General features: G+C 33.2%; 1 protein-coding gene across 3 annotated transcripts in view; it reads right to left on the minus strand.

The window, feature by feature from the left end:
- Nucleotides 1-1,277: 1,277 nt before the first annotated feature.
- Nucleotides 1,278-14,095, minus strand: part of LOC118180616 (epoxide hydrolase 1-like) — a 43,321-nt gene continuing 30,503 nt past the window's right edge. For all 3 annotated transcript variants that reach the window (XM_035349687.2, XM_035349693.2, XM_035349701.2), the window contains exons 4-8: nt 13,394-13,562; nt 9,623-9,755; nt 7,832-8,031; nt 3,733-3,964; nt 1,278-1,766 (exon numbers count right to left, since the gene is read on the minus strand). In XM_035349687.2, coding sequence (XP_035205578.1) covers nt 1,553-1,766; nt 3,733-3,964; nt 7,832-8,031; nt 9,623-9,755; nt 13,394-13,562 — 948 coding nt within the window. In that variant the 3' untranslated portion in view covers nt 1,278-1,552. The remainder of the gene's footprint in view (nt 1,767-3,732; nt 3,965-7,831; nt 8,032-9,622; nt 9,756-13,393; nt 13,563-14,095) is intronic.

A 14,095-nucleotide genomic window follows, 5' to 3' on the forward strand; every position in this document is an offset into this window, starting at 1 on the left:
CCAGTTGCACCTCTTCTGGAAACAGGACCCAACAGTGCCCTCATCAGATCTCAGCTATCAACTATTAATTATATTTATCTGAATTAAAATCTATTCACACTGTTAAAAAACAGTATGGAAAACAATCTCAATGTAGCAAAGTAATTTACTTTTGTGAGAACAAACTGAGCATTAAAGTAACATGTTGTGTAAAACGTCTCTAGGAGAGTTGCAGACATTTCAAAGAGTTTTCATTGTTTCAGATGCTTGGGAAGCCGCTGGATTTATTTCTTGTTGTGTTTTGCGAGAAACATTACTTACCAAACTAAAATCAAACATCTAAAAAGGTGGGCCTAATCCTAAAATCCCTTGTGTAGACACGTAAAAGCGCACAGGAAGGACGTTATCGCTACAGTTATATTGGATATGCTTTAAGAATAGAGAAATCAGATCATCAACCGTTTGTATGTTTATTATGCACTCAGCGATGACCACATATAATTTTTTGAGCAAATTATAAGGATTGAAAAATGATTCTAAAAGTTTTTCGTCGTAAAGCATAAGCAAGAAGCTTCGGTAATAATTGTTGATAAAATAAAATTTGAATATCTGAGTACTTTTCATTCGGGGCTGAAGTTGGCGTCACTTCCAGGAAACTAAAAATGAAAATATCTTACAATTTAAGACGAGGATAAAAGGATAGGGTTTTCCCTGTTCGGATAACAAGCTTCAAGACTGGCAAAATGACGATGCGCAATATCTTGCAGTAAGATAAAAACCCTTTAAAGAAATTGGCAAAACGATTTTCTTAACTGCAAGTTGCACCGAAAGAAGGAATCTGATAAATCTCCCCGGTTTAAAATTTTCAGCTGCTAAAAAGGAAAGCAATAATTATTCATTGGTATATCTTGGGAGAAAATAGTAAAAGAAAAGATACCATCTGATATATTCCTCACACATTCCAGACGCAATTCTTGAGTTCGACGAATAACTTACTAATCGCGTGGTTGGAATCATGTTCTTTATATCAGCTTATTGAGATACAGTCCATGACATGAGTCATCAGCTTTATTGAACGAAAATATCTTGATCACATCAATTATTGTATTTAAAATCTATTCTCAGTTAATTAGCATTTATTTTAAATTAGAATAAATAATTTAATTACCATTTTAGAGCTAGATAAAAATTACAATATACCCTAATCTTTTTTTAAAATTTATTACACTATATGTGGGATAAGACTAAAGAATAATTTGAACGATAGTTAAAGTGAAATATAAAATAACAAGTAAAAATTCGATTCAAAAATATGAAATTTTATTTAAATATACATTAGAGGGAATGGCAACGATTATCACCGAAAATTTCCAAACATTTCAATGAAATCCACAAAACGGCTTAAGAAACTGTACACTATCAAAGAATTGTTAGAAATGAACCACTTTGTTTAAAGTTCAATGCCACATGCCAGCATGACAAAGAAATATAGAATTCCAATTCTTTCACCAATAATTTGCAGAAATCAAGTTTGTTTTTCTGCATTTAGAGAAAAATTTTCTTGAAAACGCAGCTAGATTCCCGATTTCTGTTTTTTGGCAAGGGATACGAATTTCCACAGATCATCCGCTAATAGTTCTGGTTCCTCCATCGCAGCAAAATGGCCGCCTTTGGGCATGATAGTATACGATATTATGTTCTTCATTTGTTGGGACATCATAGTCTTCGGCTGCATAAGAGGTTCATGGGGGAAAAAAGCAACTCCGGAAGGTACAGTCACTGGTACTCTGAAATTAAGAAACAGCAGTTATTCTGAAAGGTTTGCTATAAGTCAACTAATAAGTTTTTCTTATTTTCAAATTGTTGTATTCCTTCTAATTTCAGTTTTAATGCAGAAAAGGGTGCACTTTGAATTTGTGTCAAATATCGACGTTAGTAACGGTTATCTGGTAACCCAAAATCAATTCTATTTTCCCAATGTTATGGAAACTTTTTTTTTTTTGTTATGTGCCAACGTATTTCTTAAGTTTAAGTGTGATTGGGTATTCTTAGTTTAGTGATCGAGGTCTACGAGATTTGTGTTACGTATATCATGTACTACAAATCACGTATTTTGAATTTTGACCGTAGTTTGAATTATAGAAATTTTAACTGCTGTTAATTGATCGTTGGCTTTCGTTAGCTGGCTGGTTCTAAATTCTATCGTTGTCCCGTCATTTCCACAAAGAAATATGTCTAACGAGATAAATACTCGGGTTCTTCTTTCCCTGTTGTGATAGATCCCACGAAAGAGGCTGTTGGATGGATATGATATCTCGGAAGATCTTGTCTGGAACCACTATTATCTCCAAATGTTGAAAAGTCCTATATTGCCTCGGTAATCTAGGTGTCAAGCATTTGTCAGTGAATTATTCTCTGACGTGAGAAGACGACGAAAAAAAAATTTATGAACACAAGACAGATGTAAGGCATTTAAAAAAGACGGCACTACTAAGTAGCTCTTAAACATTAATCGTAGACATATGGTTCTAGTTTTAGAAATAAATCTCAGAAGGTAAATTTTCGGATTATGATAACATTGGTCACGTCACAAATTTTAGTAAAAATACATGAAATTTTAGTGAATTATTTCGAATTAGTACTTCGCTCCTTAGTAAGAACTAAAGATGGGAACACAGCTCTAAACAACTTCAGCATAAAGCTAAATGTATAATGCAGCTTTAGCCTAGAACTAAAGATATCAGATGGGGGAATTCATAATATGCAGAATTGTCTCTGAACAGCATTGCAAAAATTATACGATGTCCATACTGCAAGGAATGTCAGAAAAAACAACGTTAATTAGCATAGATTTTACTTTAGTAAAAGCAGGTTCAACAAATTAGCATTATTTACCTCTGCAGTTGCAAATAAATGAAAGACAAGTGCTACAAACAGGAAGAGTAACTAATGAATTTTCGAGAAATTGCATTGTTTTACATCCAGGCTCACTAACGGCGAGTGGTAAAATCGCTGAACACCGGTAGTTCCGACCTGGGTTCGATTTCAGGCGAACGAGCTGAGTGCACGAGTGTAAAGCCGTAGCATATAATCAACTAAAAGAAACCAAACCTTTTCCGTTCCCAGTTAGCACCAGTTCTACCACTAGAGAGTTCTTGAAAATTCTTTAATCTCTCTTCACATACTTGTATTTCATTTTGCTGCAGCTGAAGAAGGCTGTCGTTGTTAATTGCTGAAAACGCTTCTACTCAAATGAAATGCGTATCAACCACTGTTTTTTTTTTTTTTTTTTTTTTTTTTTTGCATTCTGTTTCAGTTGACCTGTCATTCTTGCCTTTTCCATTACATGTTATAATAATTATTATTCTAGTAAACCACTTTCACCCGAAAGAAAGAACATCAATTTCAATTTGAATCTCGTTAACTATAAAATTCCGATCTGTGCACAATACATATATTTGATAACGCAAAACACCTTTATACAATAACTATCTATCAACGTAACATCCTTAAAAAATCAAAAGAAAAAGCATGCGCACGACTGCAGTCTATTACATTATTACTGCAGAATTTTTTAATTAGCGTTATATTTTGATTCCTGATGCGAACATTATGATACAGGAAGAAAATTGGTGAGAAATTCTGCACGAGGAACTTAAAAATGGGGTGTCGAAAATATCTCTTATTATTATACTAATGCATTTTATTACATTAACAATATCTGCATTTTTTAAAAGGGAAATTAGAAATTACCTTTCGTGTATCCTGGACCGAATATCTTTGAAATTGGCTTTGTAGAATCTGGCAGCAGCTGTGAAGTTATTGTTTACCCAGTACATCATAACGTTAGTCAGCAACTCGTCCATTGTGAAGTTCTTACACAGACCACCATCCGGTAATTTGAGGTACTCGGGATTTGCGCAGACGGGAAACTTCTCCAAGAGGTAGGCTGCCATACCAGCTGGACTGTCAGACATGGCACAACCTGGGGGAAATTGTTTAATTAGGTTAGCTATACAAAAAGTAGTGTTAAAAAAAAGAGACGAGACAAACTTAAAAATATGGTAGGAAAAAAAAACCGAAACAATATTTTCTTTGGCGAGGACAGGTCATAGTCAAAAATGAGATCAGGCGCCTAATGATGAAGCCGAGGATCGGTGAAAACAAAAGAGCGACACAGAAGATAAAAATAATTACGAACAACTGAAGTTGAATAGCAACCACCCACACTAAATGTAGATGAAGGGGCTAGCGGACCACATACTTTACACTCAAACACGCTCGACATATTGCACATTATTGTAGCAGTGATTAAAGTTATAACGAAGAGTTAATCATCAGTTCCAAGCTAATTGTCATTGAACAGGTACTTGAGATGTCCTCACAAGAATAAATACAGATACTGCAGATTAAACAATCACAGGAACCTAAGCAAAAGACCACCTCGTCTAATGCATGTCCCTGAAAGGTGATATCCAAATAATTACTTAAGGCTTGCTGAAACTATGCAGGTATTTCATCGTGATGGAACATCCTCCAGCATGGGCTTCCAAGTATATAGTATACTGAAGCTTCCAAGAATACAGTAACATTGCCAAGTATACAGAGCTTTCAAGAATACAAGAACATTGCCCAGCCGATTGGGGATGTGAATAACTTTTTTTTTTCCATCCGTGTATTGTTCCGTCGTCTCAGAAGCTGAAGTTACGGAGCATTTATGCTAATCGAACTGCCACTTGTCGTCAAACAAGCACACTCTAACGCCATACTTTTCATTTTTGCCTTCCATTTTACAACTTTAAAATGTTTTTTCGGTGTGTTGCATCACATCTTAAAAATTGTCCCACTTTTTTAAATGCTCTGAAGTTGGAAATAAATGTTACTCATAGGATGATGAAGAAGATCAAGAGCAACAATTACAAATTCCAAGATCAGCACAACAAAATTATATCTATCGGCAAGGGGAGGCAGAACAAAAACTCAGATGCAAAACTGTTCTCAAAAGACCTTGGGAGCTAACCATACTCAGCGATATCAGCATTCTTTTATGCTGTGGCCAGTGTGGGCTGTGCTCATTGAGAATTCAGAAAATCATTAGTTTCTACGAATCTTTCAAACTGGCTATACTTTAATAACTAAAGCCCTATTTCTAAACAAACAAACAAAACAAAACACACACACAAAAAAAAAAAAAAAAAAAAAAAAAAGGTTATCTCTTGATAGTGTATAGATACAATACAGTATTTTGGTAAAATTTCCTCGACGAAGGCGTCAATCCTTTTGCAGATAAAACTTTTGACATACATTGACGTCACATGCAATCACGTGCTTTCTTCAACGTCAGAATATGACCTTTATTTTTATCTCCAGCGAGCATGACTGTTGCCATTCGAAAAAATGAGTTCGAAAATTAAAGTTTTCAGATTTTTTAATTAATATCTCGGCTGATTAAAGTCCTACAAGATGAGAATGGACAAAGTGGCTACCCAAGAATTTTTGAAATCTGGGAGTACCTCTCTCGAAACTCAACTTCCCGCCGTTCCGGAGGAGATGATGTCAGAAACAAACAAACAGATGCATTAGACGCTCAGATATTTTAACGGTATAGATTGTTTCTTTCAGACAAAATTACTTTCACAGGCGACTGACTATTAGAGAAGACTTTCTTCTCAAGGTTAATCCTTTTTAGTTTTCTATTTAAGGTGCAAAAAGACGTGCAAATCTTGTTTCAGATTGGAGTTATCTGTTGTTTTAATATCAACGTTAAGAAAAATTTTGGAACATTGCAAGAATTCACTGTCTACGTAATTAAATGAGGATAATTAATAAAAACATTGCTTTCTAGAAGGGAAAAAATCACGAGACGGATCATCTAACTTGTTGTAAAATGAACTAATATTTCGTCGAATATTTCAGTAGTTGATATTTTGCAGGAATTACTGAGATGGGCTTAAAAGAAGCAATCAGAGTCACAAAACGGCGCGGAATGACTTCCCCAAATTAGAGCTATTTCAAATTATTTTCAAAAATGTTCATTTAAAACGAAGTACATCTGTAATACAATGTATATAAAATATTTAACAAATTTATAACATTAAGGGAATTGGGATCTCCTATACCGACAACGTTAAATTAGCCATTTTCGATGTACCTTTTCTCAAAATCTACTACAGATACACATTTGAAGTTTTTTTGTGCAATTAACGTACACCTATCTGATTATACTGAAAGGAGCTTTTGAAGCATTTCGAGTTTTAGAGTAATTCATAGAATATTGTACTAGGCATACTAAAATTTAGCACTTTTCTCAAAATTAAAAAAAAAAAAAAAAGTGAAAATTCTTTTCCTTAGTTTATCACGAAACGCTCATTTCAGTAAATATTAAGAAACATAATAAATAAGCCATAACAAATTTACATACCTGTGAGTAGTAGTTCCTGAGAAAAGGTACATGAGCATAAAAAAATTACATATAGAGAAAAACGCACTCTTATGTAAAAACCTCATTTATCAAAGCTTTGGACGATAAATTAAAACTAGATTTTTTACAGTTCTAATTTTCATAGAGATTAAAGTATGATATTTTTAGAAAGCTAAAAGTGTTGAGAATTTGAAAATAAAAAAAATCTCAAATCACAATTTTTTGAAAATTTTTGGCTATGTCTGAAACGGCTCCTTAAAGAGCAATTTCGCACATATTTATGGAACACACGCTTACAGTGTAACATTTGATTTTAAGTTTTCCTAACAGTTAGCTTTATGTTGATTCTTTACTTTATGAATTGCTTTGTAACGCACTTGCTTATTTCGGATTAAGCAGATTTCATGATAAAGCGAAATAGAAGAATACCTTTTAGAGACATTAGGATTTTTTTTTTTTTTTTTTTTTTTTGGAAGCAGGCAAGATGATTGAAAAATGAGCAATCATCTTCACCGGAAATCGAACCATGGACCTCTGGAATACTGGCCCAGCGTGCAGAACCACTCCACAACGAAGGCACGCTAGGAAAGTGAGGGAAATCAATATAATTATGAGTAAATGTTTGGCCGCTGGATGCTCCTGCTTTTTCAGAAAGCTGCTAATCTTAGCAGAAGTGAACGCTAACATCATCACGGTTGGCAAGCATTAAATTTTTTTTTTTTTTTTTTTTTTTGTCCAACCCATTTAGCGTTTCAACTTTGTGTAGTGTTTCTGGAGTTGTAATCCACCACACAGTTCTAGCAAGTAGCTGTTTACAAAAAGCTGAACTACTTGTTTCGTATTAGTTTTATGTTTTAAACTTACAAGTTGTGAGGAATAAGGGTTTATGCTAATCGTAGCATTTCGAATTCTATTTTGCGTCCACAATAAACATTAAGGATAGGCGATAATTTACCAACACGTAGAAGTGTCCTTTAAATTTCAGCAATTAGGTAAAAGTATTTTAATCAAGTAGTTAGACAACTTAAGTTTATAAAATGTTAGAGAGGTTCGTTAGCATATTATGTTTAAGCTGATACAAAATCGAATTGAATATAAAAAAGTTGAACATAACTTAAAAAGAACTCAGATTTACGAAATAATTGAAGCATTTTTTGAAAAATTGGTAATAATATATGAGGGGTATATGACACTTGAATATTATTCAACGGATCAAAAGTAGTTTGAAAAATTGGTAAATAGCACTCGTTTGTTGTCTGTAATTGAAATAACCCAATTCAGCTCATAAAATAATGAAATCTGTTGATCTTTTTGCACTAATTTCAAGCAACAACAAGTGGGGTTCATGTTAAATACCGAATATAAATTTAGCAAAACTACTAAATCTGTTGTGCATCTATTTTGCAGAGCAAACTTAAAAAGTTGCTTTACCTAAAGTATTTGGCTTGGTACTGTGCATGTGGAAGTATCCAGTTTCTTCATACAATACTTTTAGCTTCTTCCTAAGAGGAAATACTGTCTTATACTCCGGAGCACTTACAAGGAAAGGGAAAATGGAAATCAGTATCGCCTTTATACTGTCCCAAGTCCCGGGAAAGAAGAAATAGCAGTTGACGTGTAAGCCCAGTATCCTAGCAAGAAACAAAAAATCCAATTAGAAATATATACATACTTAATATAAAGTTTAAAACTACAGTTTCTTACACAGAAAGCTTCGGATATGCCTGCATTACAGATATCGGGTGGTTTCTACGTTTGGACTCATAATTCACAATTTCTTTTATTTTACCGTGTTTATAAAGCTCTCATGTAGCCTTAATTTTAATAATCACTGGTCATAGATATATACTTCCAATCATAGAAATGTTTTAAATAACGCAAAACTTCCTGTTTAGGCATTTTTAAATTTTAAAATTTCTTTTTTCTAAAAGAAATCAAGTTTTTTATATGCGGTTCTCCAAACCAATGGCATTTAGTAAAATGTTATATTTCTTCTACATTAGACATCGTAAAAGAAACATTACCGACACATTTAATTTTAAAGCTTCATACGGTGTTCATAACAATTAAAATGCTAAATATTTACCTTTTTTTCACGTAAGTAAAAAGGTTTGGTTTGTTTTATTTGATTATGGGGAGGAACTCGAGGGCATTTTGCGTAGCCCCCACACAGTTCCACACCTACCAGGAGGAATTCCTTCGTGGAGGACTTTCTGAGAGAAACTGGCTCGTATACATGCGTAGCCCCCACACAGTTCGTTATTGCACATGGGTAAAATAACGAAAGCGCCCATTTTTAAGAGTAAATAGGTTACGATACGTTCACCTGGGATCGAATCCAGGTCAAACTACCAGTGTTCATCGACTTTACCGCTCGGCCGCTGGTGGACTCGTATCTGAAAAGGATATATAAGCTTAGAAAATTACACCTGATGTTTGATGGATAAGTGCTGAACATTGCTACGCAAAGTGTCCTGAAATGTAATCATGAATATTAATTTTTTTCCAAAGGATCTCATTCGTAGAATCTGACAGCGTTTTAGTAAACAGTGGAACACTTCAATAACCGATTCGTAACATTATTTGCATATATAAAAAATGTTAAATAACATTATTTGCATAAATTAAAAGTGTTAAATTAAAAGCATAAATAAAAGATTAATTATTAGATGAAGGATTCCAAAGTAATAAAACTGCATGAGATTTTTAATGACACATTTTTAGCCTTTGAAAGCTTATAAACTACTTTAGTGAGAAATTATTTCGACGTACTAATTGTAATAATAGTATAAATTAAAGAATACTAATAACTAATAAAAGAATATCGCTGAATGGCAATTAAAGGAAAAATATCATTCAGCTATTCTAATTTATTAATCTTCTTCTCAAGGAAAACAGAAACAGATAACAAAAGTCTCAAATTTTAAAATTAAATACCTCGGCCAAATTTTGCCGCGAGGGAAAAAAGGTTAATAAAAGGTTTATAAAAGGTTGTAAATATTAATGAAAATTAAATAAGTTATAGAGTTATTGTAGTGGTAAATTAATGATATTTGAAACAACTACTACATTCTATGCCATTTCAGCCATGCTACCCCTTTTTTCTTCAATTAATATTTTTTATAATTTATTTGAAATATTAATTACGCCAGACAGTACAAGGAAGAATACAAACCGAATTATTGAACAATAAGTAAAAACCAGTAAAATTACAGGATTTACCTGGGTGGATAGTACCTCGCCATGAGAGACGCGATGTATGATCCCCAGTCTCCGCCCTGAACATAGAATTTAGGGTGCCCTAAACGCTCCATCAAGGTCAGGAACACCCTGGCAGCTGCTCTTCCATTGAAACCTAAATAAAAAAGTACCTGTTTAGATCGTATCACACATTCAAAACATTTCGGAAGAATATCTGTTTAGTATGATTTTCCTGCTTTATCATATGACATAAAATAGCCAGTCATCAAGGATCACTTTGAGCATAGTTCTCCTGTTTACAAATGATGGTTGATGATGGGCGACTCGATGCTGATAGCTGATTGCTTGTTGAAATTTTGTTAAAGAAAGGAAAAAAGTCTTGGGTTTTTCATTCAGTGGTAAAGCACTCACAAATATTGTTTGAAGCAGTTGTTAGTAAGAAACAAATGGAGGTGTGATAGCAGCCTTAGGGGTAAAAAATGATTATCGTTGAGATAATCTGTCACATGGTATTGCTACACAGATTTAATATTTAACAAATGGTATCTACTAAATCAGAAGTCAAACAACAAAAATCAGCGTTATTTACAAAATTTTAAGATGACTAAGTTGTTAGTAAGTATTTCTTATCTTATCTAGTCATTATTTCCTATCTTGTTCATTTGCGGTTTTGCAGCTGAGAATGGTGGTTCCGTAAAACCATCGAAACTAGTCCTGTGAAAATTTTGTAAATAACACTGATTTTTGTTGTTTGACTTCTGAATTAGTATTTATTCGGCGTGTTATTGTGTCTTAAATGGTATCTAGTTAAATTCTAATGATGCATTGTGATATATTTTGTGTAGCATGTAAATTACATTAAAGCTGTTAAAATACCCTGAAATTAAATTTTAAAATCTTTGCTGAAGCACTTATGCTCAAGAACTTTTAGAAGCAGCAATTTACGGCGTATAAAAATTTGAGAAGTTTCTATTTACTAAAAAACCAACTTCACCTTTACTAACTAATGCATTTTGAGTGGGTTAACAATTTATATCTCTTTAAAGCAAACAGTATGGTAATCTAAAGTTTTTCCTATATCTGACAATATTTTAGGTGTTAAACTTAAAGAAATGGATAGGCAGTACACATTAAAAACCCTGTTAAATTTCTCTTGTGTTTCTGCTTCCTGTATCTTCTGTTATCTTAAATTAAATGTAATAATGCTTTGTTTATTAACAAACCTCACAGAATGTCAATTAATAGCAAATACGATTAAAAAGTGGGACTATGATATGCGAATTGTGGGTTCAAACACCCACAATTCTCATTCATTCAGGAAATTTAAAATTGCTTCAAAATGCTGCCCTACAAGAATAAAATAATTTGAAGAACTACAATGCATTCTTCCATGGCGAACACTTCTCATTGATAATCATTTCTGGAACATGAATATTAATTATCAGTTCACTAAGACCACCACTCTCCCCCAAAAAAACTAAAATCATTTGGAACAATGCATTATGATATTACAAAGAATTTTATGTATAATGAGCGTTAGTACGCTTCCATACCCCCTACACACATAATGAGTATTAATCACTATCCATCTGCAATTTCAACTAGCTATCAGACCTAATTTCAGAAATCGCAACGAAAATACGCATGAAAATGAATTATTTTTAGATTGAACGAATACGATATTCTTGTCGTTCTACAATAAATTGTAAATTTTGCATAATAATTATTGCAAAGAAATAAAATTTGTTTAGCCTAGTTATGTTTTTCTGCATAATGGTTTTACAGAATTTACTGCCCTAAAGCTCACAGGACTGCAATGGGTTTGAAGTTGCTTGTTACAAAAGCAAAGTGTGTTTTAAATTATTTAAGGAAGTAGCTATGATAAATGACAATTGCTTGGAAACACTGTGTGCTCTTGATGTATTAAGCTTAAGTTTTCTCTCACAACTTACCTAACATTAACAGTTTTAAAGATAAAATTCATCATGAGGTTGTGAATATTACGTAGGGCATTCTACATAGCATCACGTTCCTGGAAAATGGTAGCTGAATTTAATGTGGAAAGGCATTAATCTCTGTTGTCATGTAACAGAATGACTTCTCTAAGATACTGTATTGAAGATTGAGGCTTGTTTTGAGAACTCAAGACACTGACTTGCCTAAACAGGTTGAGTTGTATTTATTGCTGTATATCAGAAATGTATTTTCTTATTTTGAAAATATATAACTTTAAACTCCGCACCATTGCAAAAAGTAGATAACTAAAGGCGTCATAAAAGGAAAATCAAAAGACCTTTAGCTGCTTCTTGTGTGACAATGTAGCTTCTATCTAAAAAAAATCGCTACTTCCATTAGGATATTGGTATACTACACTACGCGAAGGGGGGGGGATAGGACAGTTCTATATCTCCCGTTCTACTGAGCCGATTGCCGAAATTCAACTTGCGTTTTTCATGTCTCGAAAGCGCGACTTAGGATATGTATTTGATTTATATGTAGCATTGCTCTAATGTAGGTATTTTGACACAAAATCGGACTTTTTCTGAAATAGCATACCATTTGTTTTTGCATATTTCGATTCTACTACTCAAATGACGTCAAACTATCAAGTTTTGTAAAAAATCGCACGGGTAGTTTTTAAAAAATGAGCTCTCAAAATTTTAGCTCCTCGATGTTAATTGAGTTTGGTATATATTCATTAATCTCTTCTTTTTTTATTAAACTTATTTGATTCTTCTTTTCACATTTCGAAATTCAGGTTCATTCCAAATAACATTCACCCATTTTTTATGGTTTATTTTTAAAATTTGTATTTTTAAATAACTTTTATAAATTTTTCAAAAACAAATTGAATTGTAATCTATAAAATATTTACCATCATCTTAAAGTAGACGTATTTCTAAGCCCACCTGCAAAAAATTAGAGTTTTTTATTCAAAATTTCCGAAGATACACGTAAATTTATATATTGGTGCGTTTTGAAACTTGGCATATTTGTTGAAAGCGATAAAACATAAAATGTGGCATAGACACTTTGCTAAAATTATTTGAAAGTAGGAAAGTCACTTTTTTTTACGCTTATGCACAATGTAAAAAAGTAGGAACGAGGAGCCTTTTTTCTGCTCCGGTATAATGGAAGAGAAAGGAAAATCGGTGGCCATATATTAAATTCTAGAAGTGAATTATTCTTGGTGCAAACTGAAAAAAAAGACGCAAACATAAATTTGTGAATTTCTCCATAAATTTCGCACCAAATTTTACAAAATTCAATATTTACGCATAACCTGAGTTGTAGAATCGAATATGAAAAAAAGAGGTATGTTATTTCAGAAAAAGTCCGATTTTGTGTCAAAATACCCAAGTCAGAACAATTCTATATATAAATCTAATATATATTCTATGTCGCGCTATCGAGACATGAAAAACGCAATATGAATTTTGTCAATCGGCCTAGTGGAACGAGAGATATAGAACTGTCCCATTTTTTCCCCGCAATGTTACATTTTTATCTACTGCCTGGGTCATGCGGAACATTTCCCACATAAAGCACAGCACTGAAAAAAGAAACATCTAGGTTCTTTCCTCCCTTACCTTCTGTATCCTCGGTCAAAAGTTTCCAATTGAAAGCAAAATAATATCTAGAGACATCGTAAAAAGGTTAGCAGGATCTTGGAAACTTGCTGCAATATTTGGCAATAGTATACCACGAAATAATTAAGTAAGAATTTTCGATTTCTCTTTATATTTTTAAACGAGATAAAGTTCAATAATGAAAAAGATAAATGACAAATACCTTTCTTGGTCGGTGATTCAGAGAAGCCAAATCCAGGGATCGAAGGACATACAACTTCGAAAACATAATTGCAATCCGCTCTTGGGGTCGTCAACATAGGAACAATCTTGTAAAACTCCGTAAAAGATCCAGGCCAACCATGGATAAGAAGAAGAGGAATGACGTCCAGCTAAAAAAATACAACCCGCTAGAATGAAAATTGAATATTTTGAACTTTTGTATTTTATTTTAGGATCTAGTTTTTGATTATATAATTCCTTTATACGCAATTCAGTTCCATGAAATTCTTCTTCACTGTCTTTTAAACCAGGGGTCATCAGGCTGTATGGAGGGTGTCCGCCGATAACATCTCGGAAAAAACATCGCGGACGAAAACGTCGCGGAGAAAACAACGCAAGGCAAAAACGTCGTGCTACAAAACATCGTGGGAGAAAACATCACAGTTCTAAAACATCATGGTACAAAACATCGTCGTTGAAAATAAAGCGGTTCAAAAACTTCGCAGTTTAAAAACATCGTCGTCGAAAATATCGTGGTAAAAAATAAAGTATCTACAAATCATCGCATGATGATAACATCGCAGACATGCTTTTTTCAGCCTTTAATAACTGTAAATGGATATTCCCATAATGATTTGTGAGCGCAAGATAATTTTTACTTTCATATTTTTATTAACTAATAAATTTTTGCTGAGAAAATAAG

Source organism: Stegodyphus dumicola, chromosome 8, assembly GCF_044657685.1.
Source record: "Stegodyphus dumicola isolate Sdum_Otavi_A_Nest chromosome 8, ASM4465768v1".
Lineage (NCBI taxonomy): Eukaryota > Metazoa > Arthropoda > Arachnida > Araneae > Eresidae > Stegodyphus > Stegodyphus dumicola.